Source organism: Cynocephalus volans, chromosome 8 (assembly GCF_027409185.1).
Source record: "Cynocephalus volans isolate mCynVol1 chromosome 8, mCynVol1.pri, whole genome shotgun sequence".
In the NCBI taxonomy this organism is placed as follows: domain Eukaryota; kingdom Metazoa; phylum Chordata; class Mammalia; order Dermoptera; family Cynocephalidae; genus Cynocephalus; species Cynocephalus volans.
In genome coordinates, this window is record NC_084467.1 from 31658027 (window position 1) to 31685140 (window position 27114).

Genomic DNA, 27114 nt, shown 5'->3' on the forward strand with positions numbered 1-27114 from the left:
TGTTTCTGGAACTCACTAGTTTTGTGACGTTGGACAAGTTACTAATCTCTGTGTGCCTCATTATTTAATCTGCGAACTAAAATTAAAACAATCGTTTTCATAGGATTGTTGCAAGAATTAAATATCAGTGCTCAATAAGTCTAATAATATGCAGTAGTGGTAATCATGGTTGTTGTACTACTCATTCTATCCTGGACCAGAGGAAAAGTTACTAGTGGTTTCAGAGGCAAGGGTCCCCAGTCTGTTCTTTCCTTGACTTGCCTTGTAAAACGGATTTAACTCAGAGACATTGCCTTGGGAGAAGCTAGCATTGGCCGCCAAGAGTATGACTGCTCCAACTGCTGAACAGTTGCTTCAGTAGTTTATACAGGCCCATTTATTGGGAGGCACAACTGTTCTTTGGCTATTGGGCTGCTTAAATCTCTCTTCTCTTCCTATGGACCAGTCCTGCTATACTCATCAGCAGGAAGTGCTAATTCCTGAGTCTTCTGCATGGTTTGCAACACTGAGAAGTTGTTACATGGTGTTGAATTCTCACTTTTTGGGAACTGGTATGTGTCTGTAAGAACCTTTGTAATGATTTAGTCTTAGAAATATCTGTCCTCTCATTTTCATTGCTTGCCACTTTATAGAGCTTATCACTGGGATATGCTTAATGCTGCCATACCTCAAGTAATCTGTGAACTTCTGGCCCTGTTGTTAAACATTCTGCAGTATAGAAAAATTCTTTTTTAGCCTTAACACTGCCAGACTTACTTGCTTCAGAGTATTTCCTACATGTTAGGGCTGGGTTTTTCTCGTGGTGAGAACTTCATGTACTATAGTTCTTTGAATGACTCCTTTCAACAGTTGTGCTTCGCCATTGGCTTTGACTCAGTTTTCTTTTTCATTTTTCTTTTAGGGTTGCAGAGCAGTTGCTGGGGTGATTGACCTAGGCACAATGGAGATATTTCCCATCTTCAGAGCCATGCAAAAGGGACTCATTGATCAAGACACAGGCCTTGTGCTTCTGGAATCCCAGGTTATCATGTCGGGCCTCATTGCCCCTGAGACCAGTGAAAACCTCTCTTTGGAGGAGGGTCTAGCCAGAAACCTCATTAATCCCCAGATGTACCAGCAGCTCCAGGAGCTACAGGATGCTTTGTCCTTAATAAGCAGACTTACTGAGAGTAAAGGCCCTCTTTCTGTGGTGGAAGCAATTGAAAAGAGAATAATCAATGAGAGAGTTGGACTGAAAATCTTAGAAGCTCACCTGGCAACTGGAGGTTTCAGTAACCTGGAAGAGGCTTTTCATCAAGGCCTTATTTCTGCATGGCTTTATTCAGTGTTAGAGTCTCACCTGAGGTCATCTAAGAATTTGATAGACCCCAACACAGCTGAGAAAATCGGTTTGCTAGATCTGATGCAGAGATGTATTGTCTACCAGGAATCAGGGTTGAAATTGCTGCCCATCAAGCAATTGGCAGGGGGAATGGTGAGCTTGAAATCTGGCCGGAAGGTTAGCATTTTCCGTGCAGTTCAGGAAGGGCTAATAGATAGGCAAGTAACTGTTCGGCTGCTGGAAGCTCAGCTTTTTGCTGGTGGCATAGTAGACCCAAGAACAGGACACAGACTTACAGTGGAAGAGGCTGTAAGACATAATTTGATTGATCAAGATATGGCCTGTGCTATTCTGATAAGGCAGCTTCAGATGGGAGGCATCATAGACACTGTCACTGGGTGTAGGTTGACAATAGATGAAGCAGTGAGCAATGATCTAGTAGCTGCTAAGATCGCCCTTGTGATTCTGGAGTCCCTCTGGTCATTCATGGGGTTACTATGGCCTGAATCTGGAGACATCCTCCCAATTACAGATGCCCTAGAACAAGGTATTGTGTCTACTGAACTAGCACATAAAATCCTTAGTAACCGACAGCATATTAAGGCTCTATTTTTACCAGCAACCACAGAGATTTGGTCCTGGAAGAAAGCAATAGAAAATGGTATCTTGGACAAAGATCTTGTCGATAACTTAAAGTCAATTTATATACCTGATGTGATGCCACACATGCAATTAGCAGACTCTTCAGAACAAAACAAATCAAGCATTAATCCTGGAGCAGCAGTTCCACCATACAGCAAGGGCCAACCCGAGGGCATAGCAAGTCGTAGTGAGAAGCTATTGTTTCAACTGATGACTCATAGCTATATTAATGTGCAGAATGGACAGAGGCTGCTTCTGTTAGATAAAGAGCTGATGGAGACACTAACCTCCAGAGATAAATATCAAATAAGCCCTCCAGAAGTGTTTGGAATTGGGCACCAAAGACTAGAAACTCCTGAGGAATTGCAAGAATCAGCTAATATGAAAATCACAGAAAATTTCAGTGATGGGCTGAGTGTGAGGCCATGTGCATTCCAATTTTCTTCTCAGAATGAAGAATCTCTCTATCAGGAAGATTGCACTGAAGCAAAAGGCAAAAAGATCATTGTAGGAGAAGAAGGTTCTTCTGTGGAGAATCCCGAAAAGGATCTGTTTATAAGAGAACAAAAAGTGGAAAATCCAAATGTTGACACTTTGAAGGTCATAAATAAAGTGAAATCAGAGTTAGAAAGGCAGTTAGATACCAAAAAGGAAGACGAAACAGAAATGTGTACCAGAGAAAATGTCAGCAGAGGACTTCTCCTGACGGTACCCCCCGAGGAAGCAGAAGGTGTGCCCTTGGTGGTTTACAAAGATCTTTTTTCTGTTGAAAGGCTAAAGGAAGAATGGCAAGCTCTCAGAAAGACTTCCTTCCCATGTCAGAAAGAACAAGCAAACACTCTTGAGATTGAATATATTCCAGGTGAAACTGGAAGACCTCTCATAAAACCCCAAAGTAAAAAGCCACAATTTCAGGTAGAGAAAACTACAGATTTAAAATTAGAACTAAAGCCTGAAAATGATATGAATATTCATTCTCCGGACAAAAAGAAAGTGTTAAATAAAACATTTTTGGCTAAAGATGACCATAAACAAAGTCAAGAAGGAGAAGACATTACAGGTGGTAGTATGATAAGAGAAAAGACCAACGAAGACAGTAATGATGGTGAAAATTCCCTGTCATGCAGTCATCCTTCAGAATTGCTTGAAGAAGCTACCTTAAATGAATTATCTGCACAGTTATTAGATGGTGGTATTTTTCATGAGCAAACAGGTCAAAAGCTTTTACTAAATGAAGCAGTCACCCAAGGCATTGTGCCCGGCCATACTGCTGTGAAACTTATGGGAAAGCTGAACATGTTTCGGGGATTCTTTGATTCTCAGACCTGCGAGTCCTTGACAACCGAAGAAGTCATTGATGAAGGTCTGATGGATGAGAAATTATTACATAATGTCCTCATGACAGACAAAGCTATAAGTGGTATCTTAGACCCCCGTACTCACACACTATTTTCTGTAAAAGATGCAGTAGTAGTTGGACTTCTTGACAAGGAAACAGCCACCAGAATTTTAGAGGGGCAGGTGATGACTGGTGGAATTGTTGACTTGAAACGAGGCAAAAAAGTTTCAGTAACTTTGGCCTCAAATCTTGGCTTGGTAGACAGTGCTGACCAGACAGAGCTTATAAATCTGGAGAAAGCTTCCAAAGGCAGAGATGCTGAAAAAAACATTAGAGAGAGATTAATTAGTTTACAAATGGAAACCACAGGACTTATGGACCCTGACAGCAAAGCCTCTTTATCTGTTATGCAGTCCATTGACAGAGGTCTTTTGGAGAGAGAAGAGGCCATTCGTTTGTTGACTAAGCAGGTGGTAGATGGAGGTATCATTCACCATGTATCTGGGATGAGGCTTTCTGTTGATAATGCCTTTAAACATGGCTTGATCAGTGAAGATTTAGCCAAGCAACTGAAAAGAGTTGAGAGCTTAAAGCTCCATCAGTTTTTTCATCCTGAAACAAAGGAAACTATTTCCCTCCCTGAGGCCATAAAATTAGATCTGGTTACCCCAGACTTGAAAAGAGAAATCCAAGAAATTCAGGCAGTTACTAGAAACTTTTTGGATCTCATTTCTGGCCAGAGATTGACCTGGGCAGAAGCTAAAAAAGAAGGATTGCTAACTAATAAAGCAGTATTGTCTCCAGGAATAATGCATGGGATTGTAGATCCTGAGAATTACAGAATTGTTCCCTACTCAGAATTAGTAAAGAAATGTAAGATTGATACTGAATCTGGACAGAGATATCTAGAAGTAATTCCCTTCTCAGCTATTAAAGATGGGGTGAGTGACAAAGTACTTACATTGTCTCAAGCAATTCAGCTTGGGAAAGTAGACTTTGCATCTACACTGAAGGTTCTGGAAGCTCAGGCAAATACTGGTGGAATCATAGATACTGCTACAGGAAATAGACTGACATTGGCATCAGCTTTGGAACAGAAATTGGTGGATGAAAACATGGTTAGAACTATTGCATCTCATCAGGTGTTAAGAGGAGGAATCGTTGACATATTTAATGGTCAGAGAGTGACTTTAAAGGAAGCAATTGAGAAAAGATTTATCAGCCCTGAACTGGCAGCTATGATCCAAAAAGATCCTTTGGAGTCTAGTGATGACAGGGCTCAGATTGAAAAGCAAGATGGAATTGAAGTATGTGAATTAAAGAATGAATTTCTAAGAAAGGAAATGTTAATTGCTTATAATCAGACTGCTGAAATGAGTTGTGATAAAGGAAAAAGTCAGAGATTATTTCAGATTGAAAGCCAGTCTGCACAAGAAAAGGTTAAAGTGAGAGTTTCAGATGAAGAGCAGATGAAAAAGAGCAGGGAAGTTTCATTAAAGGAATTGGAGTGCAAGGATCAAGATAAGCAGAGAGCTTCTCTGGATACTAAAGAACCTGTCAGCATCAGAATTTCTCATAATCTTAAAGGTAAGTCTTTGGGTCAAATTTCAGTGACACAGTCTAACTCAGAAGTTTGTGATACTAAACTCAAAGAGGTGGCTAGAAATAACATGGAAAAAAATGCAGATGAAGAGCAGGAAAAAGTAGTAACACAAATAGAAATTCTCTCTCATATGAAGCAGTTCACCTCAGGTCTAGATTCTGAAGAAGTAAGAGAAAATCAAGGGGAAATGATTTGGGAAGTTCAAGAGTCAAATTGTGAACTGTCAAGTAAATTGCTGAGTGAGCAGGTTTTGCAGCAACCGTTGAATACCAGGAACAAGAGTAAGAGAGAGAAGAGGGAAATGATTGTGGAAGAAAATGTGAAAACATGTAAACGAGCAGTTCTTTCTGAAGAAAAACTGAGTCAGAAAACTGCCATTAGAGATGAGTGTGACTCTAATATAAAAAGTCAACCTATGGAAATGACTACAAGTGAAAAAGGGAAAGAAGCTGATAGAGAGATGGGATTTTCTAGTATTTATAAAATTGAAGACTCTTCTTCCCAAGTGAGAGCCAAAGGAATTTCTTTAAAAAATCAAGATACTTTAACATTCTTCAGCTGTAAACAGGTCAATGAAGGAGAAGTAAAAAATTTAAGCGTCTGCTTGAATTTAAAACCAAAAGAAAATTTATTTCAGGAAATTACTGGTGGGGCCCAGAATGAACAATTCTCTTCTATGACCCCAAGACCTGAAGGATTGCCCTACCAGGAATCAGTTGGAAAAGCCCAAGTTACAGACGCATTCCAGATTTCCAAAACAGACAAGTCTTTCCAAAGAACCACCAGACAGGAGGCCAACTATTGTCAGGATTCCTGTTTTACTTCTAAGACTAAGGAAACCAAAGATATGATTTTCTCATTTAATGAATATAAAGAAAAGTTGAACCAAGAAATACATTTTGACTCAACAAGAGCTCATGAATTGGAAGAAATTACAGTTTCTAGAGTAGATCCAAAAGAAGTCAGTTATCTAGAATTCTCAGACAAAAAAGACCATCAACATCAGGTCAGCAAAAGTGATCATGAACTTTGTGGAATTCTCAAATCTCAAATAGCAACAACTCAAGAGATAAATATAGAGAAATTTCTAGAAATGGCAGACCCTATAGTTATAGGTCTTGAAGCAGGGTCCTGTGAAGACATAGTGACTCAGAGAGGTCCCAGAGTCTTGGTATCTCTTCTTCCAGAGAAACAATTCAAAGATGTGTCTCAAAAAGAGAGTACAAGGCAACAAGCTTCCATCATTAGTTCCACTATTCTGGAGACGAGTGAAGAAAAGACAGTACCCCTTACATCATGCTCTACAATGAAGGTGGATGAGAAGACACCACAGGAAAAGCTCAGAGAGAGCCCTGGCAGTGAACAGACTTCCTCCATGACTGCACCTGGGAGAAAAGGAAATGAAGATGTAAACCCAGAGCCCTTCAGAGCAACTCAGGTAAGTTTCCCAGTGGTCTGTTTGCATTATTTTAAAGGTATGACTAGTTTAATACTGAAATTTTTAACCGAATACAGAGTTTACATGTGTATAATAGTATGCATATATACATCTTAGGGTACTGGAAGATTCCATAAGATATGACTCAATTTATCATAGATTTTTTTTTTTTTTTTTTTTTTTTTAAAGATGACCAGTAAGGGGATCTTAACCCTTGACTTGGTGTTGTCAGTACCACGCTCAGCCAGTGAGCTAACTGGCCATCCCTATATGGGATCCGAACCCATGGCCTTGGTGTTACCAGCACCACACTCTCCCAAGTGAGCCACGGCTGGCCCCTATCATAGATTTATAATACAGTTGTTGCCCGCCAGCTGCCAAAAAAAAGCCAGATTAAAAAAAAACCCTCAACCTTACTCATAATAAGTGAAATGGAAACTGTAGTACAGTTGTTGGAAAATTAGGCAATGGCTCTGAATGTCTTCCTAAAATTTGCAAGCGTTTTAAATTGGAAGCTAACATAGGATCTAATTTGAAATACTGAGGTGATGATACCTAAAATCAGAATAAGTTTTGGAAATTTTCCTAAAATATGCTTGTAGATTGATGATTATGATCTGCTCTCTGCAGAAGTTAATAAAGTCACTTTCATCTGTTGATTGTATTGACTTAGACAAAATAACGTATTTTTTTTCATTTCACCTTATGTATAGTAAAAATTGCTTCTGTTTGCCTAACAAGAAACGCTGCCTGCTTTAAAAGGCAACTTAAAGGAGAAGGTTGAAATTTGAGTGAGTTTTCTTTTTGGTTCCACAGAATGTATTTAACCGGCGTCTCTGTTTAGAACATGATGAGAAGCTAGTATCCTATCTGTCTCTATTACGGGACATTGAAATGAGGACCAAACAGATTCAACCTTTGGAGCTAAACATAGCAGGACTACAGGATCTTCTGTGTCAGGCCAAGGTAGGTTCCCAGGGACTTCTACCTGGCCCGCCGATTTCAAGATAGCTGCCTCCATTTTTCTTGAAGATTTCAAAGCTTAAAAGGACCTGCTTGGCACTTTATTCCAGGGTAAAAAATCTTGGGCCCTTATCACGTAATTGTGGGATGAGCTAGGATTGTATAGACTGGACAAGATTTATAATGGGCAGATGAACAGACTTCAGACAGACTATGAATCTCATTACCACCATTTATTATCTGTGTCATCTTAGACTATTGAATAAGGTAAGCTCAAAAGCAGAGTGATCAGTTAGAAAACTGTTGCAGTAATTCAAGCAGGAAATGTTGAGGGATTAATATAGTAGGTTAGCTATATAAATTAATCTCTATTACTTCCCAAAACTCCACTAAGACATCAGACAAAAGTATTTTTTAAAAATGCATAAACTGGGCTGACAGTTTAGCTCCCTTGGGAGAACATGGTGCTGATAACACCAGGGTCAAGTGTTCGGATTCCCTTACCGGCCAGCCGTCAAAACAAACAAACAAACAAACAAAAAAACCCATAAACTCACAGAGAGAAAGAAAAAGAGAGGAGAAAATAGCAATAAAATTTTAGAAGTTAGAAAGTGGATGGATGAAGAGGTAACTGCCTGAGCAGACCAGAGAAAACCAGATCTTAAACTTGTAGTGGAAGAAGCTAAGGAACAACCTGATTTATACTGAACTCCCCAAAGCCTCAAAACTTGGTAGCACCAGAAAGCAGAGATGAAAATGGATATGCAAACAGGTTGTAATTGGTTTAAGAAGCAATTAGGCCTTCAGATTTCCAACTTAACTTCACATAGCCTGGCAACTGCTCATGCTGAGCTCTAACACAGGACTGGAGGTTTATCCTCTGAGGAACTTAATACAGGATATCTGTAGACTAGGAGATCAGCTACAGTTGAAGGTAAGGATTCCAAACTGAAATCAGTAGGATTAACTGAAAGTTTATATACTGTATCTTGAGCTTCATCCTTTCTTTGCTCATGGTTTGACCACCCCACGGGGAAAGACCTAATGTTACTGATATCAGTGGTTTCCCAACTATATGGCCCAACTCTGTCACCCTCAGTGAAGACTATAGTCAGCAGTCCCACCTCTGCATATAGACTTGTAGTCAGGTTTTTAGGGCATTATTCTCAAACATGGCATCCAGAAGGCTTCTAATACAAAAAGACAGGCCAACACAAAGAAAAGAAAAAGAGACTTGGAGGAAATAGAGACTATTCAGGAAGAAAAACATTAAAAAACATTTAAAGGATAAAAAAAATAGATTGAAAAAGTACAACTGGGCATCTCTGAAGAACACCAGGAAATACTGATCTCACAGAAACGAGTTAGCAATATTAACTACTGCAGGGAGACTGAGTCCAGTAAGGACTAAGGGGAAGATTAGCACCTGAAAGTCATCGGTGATCTTGATAAAGAACAGTGTCACTGAGGTGGTAGAATATAAAGTAGCTTGCCGTGAGAATAAATGGGAGGTTGGAAAGTGGAGACAATTAATGTAAATCATTTTTTCCAGAAGCTTTGTAGTACAGGCAAGGAAAGAGTAGGACACTAGCTTGAGGAGATGGGTTGAAAGAGAAATGTTTCAAACAGGTTTTTGGGCTGAGGAGAAATAACCAATAAAAAAAGGAGAACTTGAAGTTAGAGAAAAGAGGAAGTGATAAGTAACAGGATCAGGTCCCTGAGAACATAGAAAGACAGCCTTGAGATGGAGGAAGAGTAGCTATTTCACTGAAGTTGGAGGTTTAGAGTTGTCTCAGGATTGGAGTCACATTGAAGACAGGGATTAGAGGTTTACCAGTTCTTTCAATATCCAGAGTATGGCCTTGAGCAGGGTGGCTGAAGGGGAAGTGAGGACAATGCCCAAAAGAACTACCAAGCTTTTCCACGGCTTATTTCTGGCTTCTCTGTTGAGGACAGGATGTTATAGACTAGCTGAGCAGGAAAGCTGGTTTGGGATATCATTATGTTCTTTGGTTCCCTTCTTAGAATTTGGTGGCTGGCCTGTTAGGGGATCCGAACCCTTGGCCTTGGTGTTTTAATACCATACTTTAACCAACTGAGCTAACCAGCCAGCCAGTTCTCTAAGAATTTGGAGTGGAAGAGTTTTCCTTTGGATTGACTTATTTTGCTGTACATTAATTCTGTATAACAGCTCCCTGGGGAGAGGCAGCAAATGGTAGTGGAGGGAACATTGCACTGAGTCAAATCTGAATCCAATTCCTGGCTCTACTGCTTAACAGCTGGGTGACCTCAGACCAAAAAAGTTCATATTTGAGTACTGAGGCATCTCTTTTGTAAATCCAGAATAATAACATCTACCCTGCCTACCTCATGATTATGAGAACCAAGTAAACTGATTAATATAAAAACATTAATACATAAAAACATTTCCTAAACACTAAAGCCTGTGTAGGCATGAGGAGAAAGAGAAATGTGTTGACAGCTGATGCCCAGATGGCAAGATTTTTGGCCTAGATTTTGGAGATAACTCCACTTTATCCCCTCAGGTATTAGACAGGGAGCTAAAGGATCTGTCCACCTTGGTGAGCCAGGAATTAGAGTGTGTGAATCAGATTATCATTAGCCAGCCTCAAGAAGTCCCTGCTCAACTGTTGAAGGCTCTAGAGAAAGATGCCAAGAATCTTCAGAAGTCTCTCAGCTTTGTGAATGACACCTGGAGTTCCAGACTACTCCATCTCCAGAATGCTGTGGAAGTAAAAAAGGTAGCATCTTGCATTTATTCATAAGAGCTCACACAGTCTGGGCAGGCTTGGAGATTTTTATAATCTGATTCGCCATTTATTTCTTAGACTAGAGTGTCAAGTCAGCACATGCATCTAGAAGGCAAACTTCAAGATCTGAGAGCCTGGGTTGGTAATACCAATCTTATTCTGAAAAGCAAGGGATATAATAAGGAAACAGATGTTGCCAGCCTGAATCACTATCTCCAACAGTATGAGGTAAACTCTCTACTCATTCTCAAACCTGTTTTTTTTTTTTTTTTTGTCTTTTGAGTTTTATCAGTTTCATTTTCCTGCTAGGCAAACCAAGGTACTTACCTTTCTTAGAAAGTCTGACTTTCTGTTTCAGAAATAAAGTCAACTATGTTTAGTTTTTTAAGTTATCATACCCCTGGAGCTTTAGTGTTTATGATTATTTCTACTTTTAGCTATTCTCTGAGAGAGAGTTTACAGAATGATGTATCATTATCAGCCTCATCTCTTCTTTATAACTGAGCATCTAGGATCTGTCCCTTGTTTCTGTTTTGCCCAAGATCTAATCCTACACAAACACACACATGTACATACACACATTAATTTCAGGAGAACTTTTGATCAGTGATCTAGAGCATAGGTTGGCAAACCTTTTCTGTAAAAGGCCAGATAATAAATATTTTAGGCTTTGCAGGCCATATGCAAATAGCCCATTTCTGTTGCAATCACTCAACCCTGCCATTGAAACATTAAAGCAGCCATAGATAGTACATAAACAAATGGTTGTGGATGTGTTCCAATAAAACTTTATTTACAAAAACAGATTTGGCCTAGGGGCAATAGTTTGCTGACCCCCGATCTGGAGAGATGCTTTTCTTCTTATTAAGCCCCAAATTAACTGGTTCTTTTTATTAGTCAGTGAGAGAAAAGTTAAGATTCTAAGATACATATGAGCCAGAGATATTTCCCCCCAACATTGTCTGTTGTTGTTGTTATACTTAAGATTGTATCAGATATTACTCATGTTGGTTTATAAGCCCTCTGCTATAGAGGGATGTCCCTCTCCTTAAACCCTTCAGAACATCAGAACTAGAGATGTCTCCTCTTCTGTTCTATCCTCTTTCTTTTCCTTAATCTGAAGAGAAGCAGACCTGAACTTTTGTCTGTGGTCAACCTTGTATACAATCTCATCCCTATTTATCTTGTAAGAGTTGGCCTGCCTCTCTTTTCCATACTTTTTTTCCAAAGATATCACTGAGGAAGAGAGTAGCAAACTTTATCTGTTTGCTAAGATATAAAAAAAATTCCTGTGACATAGTATGAGATACAAAAACATAGAGTATTTCATGCATTGGTGCCCTCCCCAATTTATAACATATGAATTCTCTTATGGGAAGAGAAAAACAGCCTAAGCCCTATTTCCTTTGTGAATAGTTTCCTAAATCCATATGTTCACGGATTAAGAAAGCATTGTGCTCTTTCCCTTTGGCACACCACCAAAGATCCTGACGTCTCTATGGGCTGTTGCCCCACCTGGTTACTGGTATTGTAAGAACAAGCCATACCCAAAGTCTTGCTTCTGCCGAGGTGTCCCTAATGCCAAGATCCGCATCTCTGACCTTAGGGGAAAGAAAGCAAGAGTGGATGAGTTCCCACCTTGTGGCCACATGGTGTCAGATGAATACGAGCAGCTCTCCTCTGCAGCCCTGGAGGCTGCCTATATTTGTGCCAACAAGAACATGGTAAAAAGTTGTGGCAAAGATGGCATTCATATCCAAATGTGGCTCCACTCCTTCCGTGTCATCCGCATCAACAAGATGTTGTCCTGTGCTGGGGCTGACAGGCTCTAGACAGGTATACGGAATGCTTTTGGAAAGCCCTAGGGCACAGTGGCCAGGGTTCACATTGGCCAAGTCGTCATGTTCATCCGTGCCAAGCTGCAGCACAAGGAACATGTAATTGAGACCCTACACAGGGCTAAGTTCAAGTTCCCTGGCCGCCAGGAGATGAACATCTCAAAGAAATGGAACTTGAAGACATGGTTGGCTGAGAAGTGGCTCATCCTGGATGGTTGTGGGGTTAAATACATCCCCAACCGTGGTCCCCAGACAGGCGGTGGGCACTGAACTTGTGAGGGCTTCCACTGTGCTGCCCGCTTCTTACTCATGCCCACTAATAAATCCTACTTCCTGACAAAAAAAAAATGTCCAAGAAGCCCTCCCTGCCTGCTTTGCAGGATTGATTGATTGTTCTCTATTTCAAAGTGATGGAGATATTGATATCCTGTTTTTATTGCATCCAGTATAACAGTTGATGATCACTAAATGTTTGTGGGAAAATTACATGATTTTACTTGCCTGAAAACAGATGATTTTTGTGTTTGGGCAGTTCTTACTACTTTAAGGAAGTAGTATAACTATAAGAAAGTCTGACTGTAATCCTTCACAGTTTAAAATTGTACAAGTAGCATTATTTACTATAAAAATCAAATTTTAGCGAATCACAAATAAATTTTATATTTTCTCAGTACTGGCCTATCAGTAACTCACTGCTAGACAAATGCAAATAGATATTTGAACCTAAGAAAATAGAATTGGGGCTGGCCATTTAGTTCAGTTGGCTAAAGCATGGTGTTGGAACACACAGGTCAAAGGTTCGGATCCCTGTTCTGGCCAGCAACAACAACAACAAAAGATTAGCTTAGACCAGAAATGCATGTTATACTTTCCAAACATTCACAGATATTTTGGATTAGGAATAGTATAATTCTGTTGGCATAAATAATTGAAAGCTTACTGCATTTAGAAATCAAGGTGCAGTAGAAGAAATTTAATTGTAATTTATGAGGAGTTTGGAGAGACCAAAAGTGAGAAAGACTTCTAGTGCTAGTCTGGTCCTAGGAATTATCAGTGCCAATTACACTAGTCCTCCCTTATCCATGATTTCACTTTCTGTAGTTTCAGTTACCTGCATTGAACCACAGCCAGAAATTATTAAAGGGAAAATTCCATAAACAAACAATTTATATATTTTAAATTTCACGCTGTTTTGAGTAGTGGGATGAAAGCTTGAGCAATCTTACTCCATTCCGCCCAGAACATGAATCATCCCTTTGTCTAGTTTATTTACATCGTGTATGCTACCCACCTTCTAGTCACTTAGTAGCTGTCTCATTTGTCAAATCAGCTGTCGTGGTATCTCAGTGCTTGTGTTCAGGTAATCCTTAGTTTACTTAATAATGTCTCCAAAGCATAGGAGTAGTGATGCTGGCAATTTGGATGTGCCAAAGAGAAGCCATAAAGTACTTCCTTTAAGTGAAAAGGTGAAAGTTCTCAACTTAATAAGAAAAGAAAAAAAATTGTATACCGAGGTTGCTAAGGTCTTCACTAAGAATGAATCTTCTATTTGTGAAATTGTGAAGAAAGAAAAAGAAATTCGTGCTAGTTTTGCTGTCACACCTCAAACTGCAAAAATTATGGCCATAGTATGTGATACATGCTGAGTTAAAATGGAAATGGAATTAAATTTGTGGGTGGAAGACATGAACAGAAAACGTGTTCAAACCAACAGCAGTGTGTTGTGCCAGATTAACTTAGTCTTAATTAAACTAAACTTTATCGTAGATATATATGTATAAGAAAAATCATGGTATATGTAAGGTTTGTTACTATTCTCAGTTTCAGGCATCCACTGGGGGTCTTGGAACATAACCCCCTCAGGTTGAGTGAGGACTATCATATAAAAATACAGGAAATTATCCTCTCTTTTATTCTGTTGGCTCTTTGATAAGAATCAACGTCTTCCTCAAGGATAGAAAAATAAAAGTTTTATTTATTGATTTATTTTTTCACTTTCCCTGCTTACCTTAGGATTTGAAACAGCCCATGGCTGAAAGGAAATCTCAGCTGGATGCTCTCGCTTTTGATATTCAGTTCTTTATCTCTGAGCATGCCCAAGACTTGTCTTCCCAGCAGAATCGACAGATGCTGAGGTTTTTGAATGAACTGCAGAGATCCTTCCAGGACCTTGTGGAACAGACTGCAGCTCAGACGGATGCCTTACAGGGTCATCTTCAACAAATGGAGCAGGAAGCCCAGGTTAAGATCAGACTGAACCAGGAGCTGGGCTCAGTTTGTCTTTTGGGATGTCCTCTGTCTTTGGGCTTTTTGGCCAGACTTCATGTATCATGATTCCAAGAACCTGGGTTTACCAATTTTGAAATTTCATTTAGGCCAATATGGCTCTGGTCCAGGAGGCAGCTCTTCTGGCTGCTTTTCTTGCCATGTTTTTTATTTTATGTGTGTGTTTGAGAGAATACATGTGTTTACATGTGTATGCATGTGCAAGTGTTTTATTTTAATGAAACTATCTTCTCTGTGTCTCATTGTCTGTCACTTTCAAATGAAAATCATATACCTATCCCTTTCTTCCTTTTACTTTCTCCCTTAGCATTCTTTTGAGAGCCTTTAAGAACATCTAGATACTCTGAGTTTTGAGAAGTATGGTTCTGAAATCAGTTTTATTCTGTGGCTTTTCAAATGTTTTACAATAAATTTCTTAACAGACTTCAAACAGTTGATAAGGAAATATTTATCAGAATCATCTCAATTTTTTAACACATTTTAAATTATTATTTTCTAGTACTTCTCTTCATACTGTCGTTCCCAATGCTTATTCAGTCATGGAAAACAGTGCAACCTTATAACACCAAGGTCACAGGTTGGGAATCCCTGAACTGGCCAGCTGCCAAAAAACCAAAAAACTGTGTAGACACAGGTTGATACATTAAAAAAAAATAACCATCTTACTGTCTTCCATCACAACCCTCTTCTTGCAAAACTCAGCATAATTACATTAATAGTAACATCAGAACCTTAGAATGCCTAGAATGATGATTATGCCAATTCTGCCATTTGAATAATAAGGTGGCATAGAGCAAGATGTTATTAGAATTGTCATTGTCATCAGCATATCCATCTCAGGAGCTCCTTTATTAAATATTGTGCAAAGTGTAATTGATCTTTTGAGACAGACTTAAAGGAAATTAGGTTAGTCAGTGCCATATGTCCCCTCTTAGAACTATATTGAAATTGAAATAAAATATTAATGAAACACTTTAGGTTGCCTTCCAAATCTGAACATTTGCAATGGCCTCACTTAGGAATTTTTATAGCATGGTATAGCATGTGGATAATTAATGAAGTAGCATTGGTGTGAGCCAACTTAAGAGATAACCCAGATCCAGGTTAGGCCCCTCAGCTGTAACAGGTAATAGAACTACATGTGAACATTCTCCCTGAACATGTAATTAATTAATTCCACAATGTTTATTAACCTTGTTCTTGTCAGAAGTCCTCAGCTTCTCTCTATATTTGCCCTGAATGTGTGTGTACGTCTGTGTGTTAACTTATTTGCTTTGCTTTTTCAGATTCAGTCTGCACCCATCCTAACCCAGGAAGATCCCGTTTTACAGAAGAAGAGCTCTTAGGAGTTCTCTTCCAGAGCCCTTCTATTTGTCCTAAAGAGGGGGAGAAAGGGCCAATTTGGGCACCTGTTTGTAAGTGCAGGTGACTGAAACACCATCATAAGGTAGAAACTGGTCGAAAATGGTTTTAGAAGGATGGTCAGGAGAACACATCATGCTCAATTGCTCAATCAGGTGCTTCAGTTTCATGCAACTAGATGAGATCTGGAGAAAGGATCAGGCACAGAATTATATTCCCTCTCTTCCCTTGGGCCTAGCTTTTCCCTTTGACATCAGTATAGGTACCTAAAGGACTGATCCAGTTGCTATTCTTGGGCAGTTTCCTTCCCAAAATAACCAAATCATGCCCTTCATGCCAGGCATGTAATCATTCTATTTAATGTGTCTCTGCATTTGTGAGACTTTTGATTTATAAAGTTAACTCAATTATTAAGAAACTCAATTAGCTTGTGAATTATCTAGGTCCTTGATTTTTTCTTTCTATTCTAGCCTACTTCTCCACATTTTGACTTAGTCTCCAGCAAATCCTCTGGTTCTAGTAGAGGAATTGATCAGCACTAATAATTTATTATCATCAGCATTATCATGTATGGATCAAAACCTGAACTAGGAGCATTCTCTCCCAAAATTAACCCTGATTATCTTCCAGACCATAGACTTACATCAACAGACTGATGAAATGAGGGGAGCTTTCTGAATATGATTTCTGTGCCTTTTCCTGTTCTAGTCTCCCACCAACTTTTCCATCTTTGAGATTTCACCTTCCTGTCTTACGTTTCAGGGAGTTATCTTGTATTTGTAAAATGAGAATTATTGTCTCAACCCCTTTGCATTTTAATTAGACCCTACAGAAACAACAAAATACCTGTCACCAGAAACTGGAGGATCTTTGCACCTGGGTAGGACAGGCAGAAAGAGCACTAGTGGGCCATCAGGGAACTGCCACCCAGAAGGATCTCTCTGCTTTGAAGAAGAACCAAAATGACTTGAAGGTGAGTGTGAGTTAATCATTTTTTCCTTTCTTCAACAATTTTGTAAAAGCTTGCTATGTGCCAGGCACAGTGCTTAGTGGTAAACAGCAGTGGTAACATCCCTGCCCCCATAAAGCTTATAATCTACTGGAGGAGACAGACATTATACAGATTATCACAAAAATGAATATATAATTATTAATTGTTGAATCTATAAAGGAAAGCTTATGTGGGAACATATACCAGAGAGACCCGCTCTAGTCTATTATGTCAGAAAAGGTTACCTTGAAGAACTGTCACTTAAACTGAGAAATAAAAGCTATGTAGGAGATAATGCATTAAGGGGAGGGAGGAGGAAGAGAACATACATGCAGAGGCTTATGCATTGGCCATGAGGTGAGAATAAGACCAAGCACAACTTATTCAAGAACTAAAAGAAATCTAATTCATCTGGACTACAAAGAACTAGAGGAAGATTAGCAAAAGATGAGGTTGGAGAGGTGGGTAAGTGGGACCCATATCATGCTGAGCTTTGTAGGCCACGTTAAGGATAAGGAGTGACAACCAAGAGAGTATAAAGGACCAACAGGCCTTGAGTCTGCTAGAATCAGGTTGTCATCTCTTCTTTATAGAAAGAAGAATCTCTCTGAAAATAACTCAATACAAAATGAAAATGTGTTCTATTCCACATGTTTATGGGCAATCTCCATTTTTGTCTTTACTAAATATTTGCTTAAAAAAGTAAATATTTTATAATTTCTTTGCACTGGTGTAGGCCTAAACCTTAAGCAAATTGTAGTAAGGGACTGTATACAGATATGTGGTCCTAGTCATTCCATCTTTGTACTGTTAGAGGACTTAGAAATACTCAAGTTGAAGGTTCTGCCATCCCTGTTTTCATATATTAAGGATATACAGGACGACATTCAGAATCATGCCACCTCCTTTGCCACTGTTGTCAAAGACATTGAAGGGTTTCTGGAAGAGAACCAGACCAAGCTGAGCCCCCATGAATTGACAGCTCTTCGGGAAAAACTTCATCAAGCTAAGGAGCAATATGAAGCTCTCCAGGAACAGACACGAGTGGCCCAGAAGGAGCTGGAGGAAGCAGTGACCTCAGCCTTACAGCAGGAGACTGAAAAAGTAACCAGACTCTATGATACTTGATCTTTTTTTGAAAAAAGTTTTTTGGTACCTACACAAATAAAAGATAATGAGGAGAAACTACCTTAGAGAAAGATTATAGAGTAACATAAAAGGGCTCTTTCCGGAGCTGCTCTGTGAGTCAGTCTTTATGCTTTCAATAAATATCTGGAAGGACTACAAGTCAGGTGTAGTTGGTAGGCTGTGCCTATTACCAAATATATATATACCCTCTGTATATACTCTGGCTAATTGAAAAAATGTCAGAAAGAACTTAGTGAAGAAGGGTATTATCTGGTGAGGAAAAAGCAAATGATATATTTCTTACATGAATCTAGAAATCTAGACTGGTGATCTCAAAGTATTGGGGAAAAATATCTGGTGTCTTAGCAGGCCATATGCTATCCCTAAGCTGCCTCTGTAGTTACTATGGGAATCATGGCACTGAGATTAAACCAAAGAGAAGGTAAAGTTTCAGACATCTGAGTGGGGTCTTCTGTACTTTTCTCAACACTGGCAAATGGAATTCGAATTCTATGTTTAGCCTTGGGCTCTGATGCTAAAGAGAGAGATAGAGAACATGGACAAGAGAAATGTTACCTGAATATGAATTTTGAAATACATGAATGTATAACTTGGCATATCATATTTAATTAATTAAAATATTTGAAGAGCCAATGAATAGAATTTGAGAGGCAAGTTTAAATGTTCTGTTTGGCTGAGAAAAGGATGGAGTAGGGAAGAGCAGCCAGATAATTGAATGTGACCATGCTAGTTCTTACCCCACCAACCAGTGTGTCACTTCTTTGTACTTAGAAAGGATTCCAGGAAGCCTTGTTGGGGTGGCAGGACTAAATCATCTCTTAAATAAAGTCTTCTTAAATCCTCAGATTTGCACTCTTTTTTTAAGCAGTGGGATATAGACAAAGTCTAGAAATTGTTTTAATTATTTTTGAACAGATTTTAGAAGATATTAATTTTTTTTTAATATATGCAAAGAGTGTACTTAGTCATGGAGCTTCTCTCTCTCTTTTTTTTTTTTTTTTTTGGTTTCTTTTGTTTTTATTTGTGTGTTTCTTTTTGGTGGCTGGCCAGTAAGGGGATCCGAACCCTTGACCTTGGTGTTATAACACTGCTCTCTAACCAACTGAGCTAACTGGCCAACCTAGCTTCTCTTTTTCTTTAGCATAAAATCCCCCCACCCCTTTATTTAACCTGTGGTTATGTAGTTGGCCTTCTCACTAGACTACCTGTGTGGCTTTCAGAGTAAAGCAGCAAAGGAACTGGCAGAGAACAGGAGTAAGATTGATGCTCTCTTGGATTGGGTGACTTCAGTGGGATCACCTGGTAGACATCTACAGACCAGCCTTCTAAGAATGGAGCAGCTCTCAGGAGCCAGCCTGGAGAAAGGAGCCTTGGATACCACTGATGGTTACATCGGGGTGAATCAAGCCCCAGAGAAACTGGACAGGCAATGCGAGAAGATAAAGGTGAGGATGTTTTAGCTTGTCCTCACAATGCTGAAGGAATCTCTTCTGCACTGGGCAAGTCACTACCTCCTTGCCCCTAAATCCAGTGAGCGCTTCTAGTTCTTATCTTCTTTGACATCTCAGAAGTTTTAACACTATTGGTCAATCCTCTTGAAATACTTTCTCCCTTGGTTTCCATAGAATTGCTCTGCCCTGATCATAGTTCTTTTCTTCCTCTTGCCAGCTTTTGCAGTTCTGATATTCTTCTAGGTATATCCTAAGCCCTCTTTTCATCTTTCAGAATAGTCTTGTTCTTTCACAACACTTCAAATCATTGTTTTCACTAATGAATTCCATGCATGTATTTCTCTCCAGCCCTGATGCCTATCCTGAGCTTCAAACCAGTATATAAATCTATTTGCCTGTTTGCAATTTGGAGCCACAGGCACCTCAACCTGAAAATGGAAGTCCTATTTTTTTGTAACACCTCTCCACCAACAATGTTCTCTTTAAAAAGAAAAAAAAAAAATGATGACTGGTAAGGGTATCTTAACCCTTGACTTGGTGTTGTAAGCACCACACTCTCCCAAGTGAGCTAACTGGCCATCCATATATAGGGATCCAAACCCACGGCCTTGGTGTTATCAGCACCACACTTTCCCAAGTGAGCCACGGGCCAGCCCAATGTTTTCCTTATTATACTCCCACTTAACTGCCTGAAATGGACATCATCATAGATTTCTTTCCCTCTTTCACTCTCCCACATCGAATCTGTCATCTAATCCCATGCTCCTTATCTCTTTCAAAATTAGGCATACTTCTTTATATCCATTGAGATATTATTGTAATTTAGTCCACTATCGGCTTTCACTTGTATTATTATAGTAACTTCTACTGGTCGCTTTGCCTCTTGGCGTTTTTACCTTCTAGTTCATTTCCCATGCTTCTAAGTGATTGTTCTAAAATGCTATATTCTTGCTTAGCCCTTTTAATAGTTCCCTATTGCCCTAAGATTAAGTCCAAACTCTTTAACATGGTTTACTGTGCCCCCCCCCCCCCCCCCCCCCCGCAGTAGGAATCTGTTCCTATTTACTTGACCTTAACTCTCACCTTCCTTTACACTTTAGTCTCTGGCTATACTGATCCCTTTCAGTTTATTGACTGTACTATGCTCTCACTGTCTTCTGGGCCTTTGCATGCTCTTGGGACTTTCTTGCCTCTCCAGTGTAGAAAGTAAGGGAGAGGCCCTGCTTTTGGTTAATTTTTACTCATTCTTCAGATCTCAGTTTAGATTTTACTTCCTCTGGGAACCACTTTTTCACCGCTCCCCAAAGTTGGGATATATATTCATCCCATATGCTCCTCGGATACTCTTCTTTACATTGTAGCATTTTTCATTCTATATTGTATTTTTGTCTGTACTGTCCTCCAGATACTAGGTTTGAAAACAAACCATTTCTTACTCACTGTTTATCTCTACTCATTTATTCATTCATTCAGCAAACAGTGAGTACCTGCTATTGCCAGAAAATAGAAATAAACCAGTTAACCAACCCAGTAAACCATCTTGTAGGACATTAACTGGCATGTACAGGCACATTATATTGAATGATTGAAAAAAGATTATGTATTTAGGGCACTCAACAAAACAGATGGATCATATATTTTAGTAGTGGCACCTTTGTAGCAAAGAAAATTTGGCTTAGCTGGAATACTCTTCAATGGCTTGTGTGGGCCACTGGCATATTTTGCATTAATAAGATTTTTGCCTCTTGTATGCCACTTCTGTGCTTGGAAGATCCATTGTAGTGTGTCCCCCAAAGCCTGGTAGTCTTATAACAGCAGAGAACAGAGGTGGTTCTGCTGACGCGGGACGTCTCCTGACACTTCTTGCTGGCAGCAGTTAGCCTAACCAAGCAGTACCTCCAGCCCAGGACAGGAACTGCGTTTCTTGTAGATGTGTTAGAAGATGAGAATGGGGACATATGGGCTGTGTACAGACAAAGCTGTAGTACTGCCCCCTGCTGTCTGTTTGAGCAGGATCTATTTGTCATTCTGGCTTTCCTGAAATGACCTGGGAAGCCGAGGCTATCAGGTTGCTATTGATAAGGGCTGAAACTAGAAAATATTCAGAAGAAAAGTAGGCTACAGTTCTTCTCTAGGTAGTGTAGCTAGTTGGAAGCACTGACTGAACTCCAACTGTCTTCTATTAAAAGGAAGAATATGTTTCAAAACAAGAACCCACAAAGTTCTCCTCAAAGAACTTATCTTCCATTGGAATATAAAAAAGTGTTTGTATATAAGCACACAGACATAGCACCTACAAATAAAAAAGTACAAGTTACTTATAGTATCTAGAAATACAGTCTACTCTCTAATGAATTAATTTTCTCAGGTCTTTTCTAGTAGGGACAGTCTTCACAGACATGTGAGTTACATATTTCACAGCTAAGTATTTGCAATTTTTATATTATCATACAGGTGGCTTATCCAGCAACTGATCATTTGTACATTCTCTTAGACTTAGGATGGTTTAGGGAAGAGAGGTTCTAGTCAGAGTTCTGTACCTTAACTATCTGCATGACCTTAGTCAGGACGTATAACATCCGTTTGGTATTTACTTGTCTCATCTTTTTCTTTTTTTAAGTATGTTTGGCTACAGATTCATACTCACCTTATTTTTAGTATGGGTATTATATTGTCTACTTGCAGTGTCCTGCTGAGATAGACATCTCTCTACATCTAGCTGTAGACATAACCACAAATTATCATGGTTTCCCTACTGATTGTCCTTTGTTTTGGGGGATTATTTACCAGGCCCATCACCAAGAATTGCTATCCCAGCAGCAAAATTTCATTCTGGCCACCCAGTCAGCTCAGGCCTTCCTGGACCAGCACGGCCATAATCTCACACCTGAGGAACGACAGATGCTGCAAGAGAAGCTGGGAGAACTAAAGGAACAATATGCAACTTCTTTGGCCCAGTCAGAGACAGAACTGAAGCAGGTGCAGACGCTCCGGGATGAGTTGCAAAAGTTTCTGCAGGATCATAGAGAGTTTGAAAGCTGGTTGGAACGGTCTGAGAAAGAGCTGGAGAACATGCATAAGGGAGACAGCAGCCCCAAAGCCCTTCCCTCCCTGCTAAAGCGGCAGGGAAGCTTCTCAGAGGATGTCATTTCCCACAAAGGAGATTTGAGGTTTGTTACTATCTCAGGACAGAAAGTCTTGGACACGGAAAACAGCTTTGAGGAAAGCAAACAACCATCAGCAACTGGAAACTTAGTGAAGGACAAGCTGAAGGATGCAACAGAAAGATACACTGCTCTCCACTCAAAGGTAAGAGGGAGGTGCCTGGCAGTGTCTGGTGAAGCAATCATGGCAGTCCTCAAACAGCTGTGGGTGGTTTCTGGGGCTCAGAATAAGAACCCCAGGACACAGTGGGCGAGCTGATTCATATGTTGACCACAAGCAGAGAATCTCTGTGAACCATGCGAAAAGTGCAAAGTGTGTAGGTCCCTGGGCTAATTCCAGATCCTAGCAGTGTCAGGAATGTGTCTCACACCAACAGTGAAGGTGGAGGTGCTCACCTTCTTATATCCTGACCAGCAGACTTGGGCTCCCAAGAGACATAGCACAGGAGAAACTTAAACCAATTGCACAGTCTTTATTCCTGGACAGAGCATCTAGGGTAAATCCTTATCTTTCCTCCTATCCAAAGAACTCCCTCTTCCTCCTAAAGTTTAGAATCTGATCAGTTGTTCTTACCTGTCTTATGCTTTCTGCCAACATCTCTAATCCCCCAAAAGGAACAGTTTTTTAACCTCTCAATTTCTGCCTTCGCCCCCAACCTTATGTATATTTCTTTGGTGGCTTGTCATACAATTCATTAAATTTTCCTGGGTATATAATAAGGATGAATTGAATAGTATGGAGCAAACAATGAGGACTTGTAGATGATTGCTACTTGTCTGTCCATGGGTCCTTGGCGCTACACTACTATTATCTGAAGTTACAGTAAGTTCTCTATAAGGAAGCCAGACCTCTTTCTTTGGGCTATGCCCAGGAAGCTGCTGCCTTTGGCCTGACTTTGCTTAGGTCTGGTTTGCTTTCTTTCTCTGGCACAGTGTATGAGATTGGGCTCTCACCTAAACATGTTGCTGAGCCAGTATCAGCAGTTCCAAAGCAGTGCTGACAGCCTGCAGGCCTGGTTGCAGACTTGTGAGGCCAATGTGGAGAAGCTTCTCTCAGATACTATTGCCTCTGACCCTGGGGTTCTGCAAGAGCAGCTTGCAACGACAAAGGTAAGTCAGGACACAGGCTGTGTTGGAATGTCAAGCCTTTGCATGGCTTAGAGTACCTCAAAGAAAAGCAAATACTTGCATAGATTAAAAGCAGTGGTTGGAATGCCTTGGACAAGATCTAATTTCTAAACACTTTATTTTAATAACTATGGCTGTGGATAAACAGAATTATTCTACAAAACTGCTTAGTTGCTCTAGGTTCCTACAATCAGCTTTGATTACTCACTCAAATGTGTTTCTTTTGTCCTTTTTCATGGACAAGCAGCAGTTACAGGAGAAATTGGCTGAGCACCAAGTACCTATAGAGAAGCTCCAAAAAGTAGCTCATGACCTTATGGAAATTGAAGGGGAGCCAGCCCCAGACCACAAGCATGTTCAAGAAACTACAGGTATGAAGCAGCGACAGCAGTAGTTCTCCATTCATTCCTAGTGTGTACCTCTGTTGTGCGGTATATCACACTGTGTTGTACAAGTAAGTATCTGTGGTGCTAGGCTTGGGGTGAGGATATAAACAAGAACAGACATAGACTCTCTTCAAATAGCTCACCCTCCAATGATCTTTATTCTTGCACCACTAAAGGACCTTCATAGTCTGGCTTCAACCCGCTTTTAGCAGGCATCTACCTGCTAGCCACACCCTACTTCTTAGTAAATCACCCTACTTCAAGTAAATCAGTCATTTGTGCTTTACATTACCCCTGAAGTTTTTCCTGTTGCTTAGCTGCTAACAGTTATTGAGTGCTTACCATGCATGATGAAATCTTGCTCATGCTTCAAGATGTAGCTAAGGGTACATCGTCGTGACTGTAGTTAACAACAATATGAAGGTATTTCAGAAAGTTCATGGAAAGATTCATATTATTTTCTAATTCTGTTTTTCATGAACTTTTGGAAGTATGCTTGTGTGTTATGTACTTGAAAACAGCTAAGAAAATGTTTGTGTTCTTACCACAGAAAAGTTATGAGGCAGTACAAGTGTTAAATAGATTGATTTATCCATTCTACAATGTATACATATACCAAAATATCATGTAGTACCCCATAAATATATACAATTTTTACTTATCCAAAAAAACCACTATATAAGTTCCTTAAGGGGAAGGGGGGGGAAAAAGATGTACTCAAGAGATTACTTCCTTTGTAGAGTACTGACCACCACTCCTACTCCTCAAAAGAAACAAAAGATAAGAAATAATTATTCTTCCTTCTGGACATCTCAAGGACAGTACTCTAGGTACCAATATAGCACTTAGGGTTTTATTTTTACTGTTGGTTGTGATGTGCCTTTCTCTGCCTATGCTCTGTTTCAGAGTCTTTTATTTGCAGATGGCAGAGACTTTATCTTAATTATCTTTTGTTCTCAGCATCTAGTACAATTTCTGGCTGTTAGTAACTAATGCTTATTGAATTGGGCTCTTAATACTAATGCATTTCAAGCTTATTCCTTCTATTTGTCTTGATGTCGATTATTATTACAATAAATATGTGCAATTTAAATATTTTGTTTTAATTTATTTAATAAGTTTGTTTGTTTGTTTGTTTTGTGGCTGGGGCTGGCTGGTACCAGGAACCCTTGACCTTGGTGTTACAAGGCTGTGCTCTAGCCAACTGAGCTAACCGGCTAGCCCAAATACATTCTTTTTTAAAGCATAATGCAAAAATAATATCTACTCTTTTTTTCTCATGTCCTTGATTTTCCAGATTCCGTACTCAGCTACTTCCAAAGGCTCTCTCATAGCCTGGCTGAGCGCTCTGCTCTGCTGCAGAAGTCAATTGCCCAATCTCAGAGTGTCCAGGAAAGCCTGGAGAGCCTGTTGCAGTCCATCAGAGAAGTTGAACAAAACCTAGAAGGGAAGCAGTTAGCATCACTGTCATCAGGAGTCATCCAAGAAACCCTGGCCGCTAATATGGTAAGACCTATGAAGCTGTGTTTACCATGTGCCATAATTACATAATTTTGAAAAAGTAACAGGAGAAAAATTCATTTCTGTGAATTTTCCAATAAGAATTAGAAGTGATGTCAAATCCACATAAAGATATTTCTACCCAATTTCCAAACCACTATTGAACTTGAGGAAAAGTGGTGATGGCAAAAGTTATCTGATGGAATGGGTGGAGAACTAAGGGGATAAGATGTGTTATTCTGAAGTCTCAGTTGCAATCTTCCAACCCCTTTGAGGAGGGAACTGTGTAATTATTAGAAGGTGACTAGTTTGTGGCTCAGATATCCTGGAATAAGTGACCAGCAGCTGACAGACCTGTTCTCGATGACAGAAATTGAAGCAGGACATTGCTCGGCAAAAGAGCAGCTTGGAGGCCACCCGTGAGATGGTGACCCGATTCATGGAGACAGCAGACAGCACCACAGCAGCAGTGCTTCAGGGCAAACTGGCAGAAGTGAGCCAACGCTTCGAACAGCTCTGTCTCCAGCAGCAGGAAAAGGAGAGCTCCCTAAAGAAGCTTCTGCCCCAGGTGGAGATGTTTGAACATCTCTCTGATAAGTTGCAGCAGTTCATGGAAAACAAAAGTCGGATGCTGGCTTCTGGAAATCAGCCAGATCAAGATATTGCACATTTCTTCCAACAGATTCAGGTGAGGATATATCTGCCATGTTGGCAGAATAAAGGGGAGAGAAGGGCAAGGAGCAAACCAACATTTGCTATGCACATACTGTGTCAATCAGTGTACTGGAAACTTTCCCTACATTATCTTAGAAAATTAGCGTAGCCATTGTATAAACTAGGTATTGTTCGTCTATCTTTAAAAAATATAGCCTAGATTTATTTTTCACTCATACTACATGTTCAGCAAGGGCACTCAGCCCCTCATAGTCACTTGGGTACAGATTGATCCTGACATAATAAGCTTTCATGATTACTGCTGCAGTGGAAAGAGGGCGTATCAAGCCAAAGCAAGTTTCACATGACCACACCTAACTTTCAAGGGAGTAGGGAAATGTAATCCTACTGTGTACCTAGAAGGTGCAGAGCTAGAAATATTTGATGACAAGTATTAACAGTTACCACATATATATACCCAGAAGTAGAATTGCTCGGTCATAGTATATGTGAATACTTAATTTGTCTAAATAGTGGCCAATTTGAGTTCCAGAATAGCTGCACTAGCCTACATTTCCGCCTGTATTACCTGAGAATTCCTATATCTCTACATTGCTGCCTTGGGTTTATCCAACTTTCTATTAAGGTGGGATTTTCCTGTTTAGTTTTGTTTGCTCTTCTAACTTTTTGATTTTTGTTCAGAATAATTTCTAACTTAACAGAGAAGTAGAAGGAATGGATCGATAAATACCAATGTACTCTTCACCTAGATTCACTAATTGCTAATTGTGTTTTATCTCATTTTAAAAAAAACATAAGAGAGAGAATATCATTATGGGTTCCTATATATTTTTAAAATTTTTTTTATTGAGACGTATCTATTGTTTATATTTATGGGGTACAGATTTATATTTCAATACATTGTATACAATGTGTAGTGATCAAATCAGGGTAGTTAGCAAATTCATCATCACAAAAACTTAGTTCTTTGTGATAACATTTAAGCTCCTCTCTTTTAGCCATTTGCAACATATACGATAAATTATTGTTAATTATAGATGCCTAGCACTACTGTACACCAATAGAACTTATTTTTTTGCTGTCTAGCTATAATTTCGTGTTCATTAA

General features: G+C 39.6%; 1 protein-coding gene and 1 pseudogene across 1 annotated transcript in view; both read left to right on the forward strand.

Moving 5' to 3' along the window:
* The window catches only part of MACF1 (microtubule actin crosslinking factor 1), a 226051-nt gene that overhangs the window by 96749 nt on the left and 102188 nt on the right, over positions 1 to 27114 (forward strand). Inside the window, exons 37-49 of the mRNA XM_063103580.1 lie at positions 902 to 6343; positions 7160 to 7309; positions 9853 to 10068; positions 10156 to 10305; positions 13929 to 14156; positions 16387 to 16536; positions 17425 to 17658; positions 18924 to 19148; positions 21945 to 22463; positions 23252 to 23428; positions 23694 to 23817; positions 25130 to 25338; positions 25703 to 26020. Of these exons, the coding sequence (XP_062959650.1) occupies positions 902 to 6343; positions 7160 to 7309; positions 9853 to 10068; positions 10156 to 10305; positions 13929 to 14156; positions 16387 to 16536; positions 17425 to 17658; positions 18924 to 19148; positions 21945 to 22463; positions 23252 to 23428; positions 23694 to 23817; positions 25130 to 25338; positions 25703 to 26020 (8142 nt within the window). The remainder of the gene's footprint in view (positions 1 to 901; positions 6344 to 7159; positions 7310 to 9852; positions 10069 to 10155; positions 10306 to 13928; positions 14157 to 16386; positions 16537 to 17424; positions 17659 to 18923; positions 19149 to 21944; positions 22464 to 23251; positions 23429 to 23693; positions 23818 to 25129; positions 25339 to 25702; positions 26021 to 27114) is intronic.
* LOC134383224 (large ribosomal subunit protein uL16-like) lies at positions 10495 to 12185 on the forward strand (annotated as a pseudogene).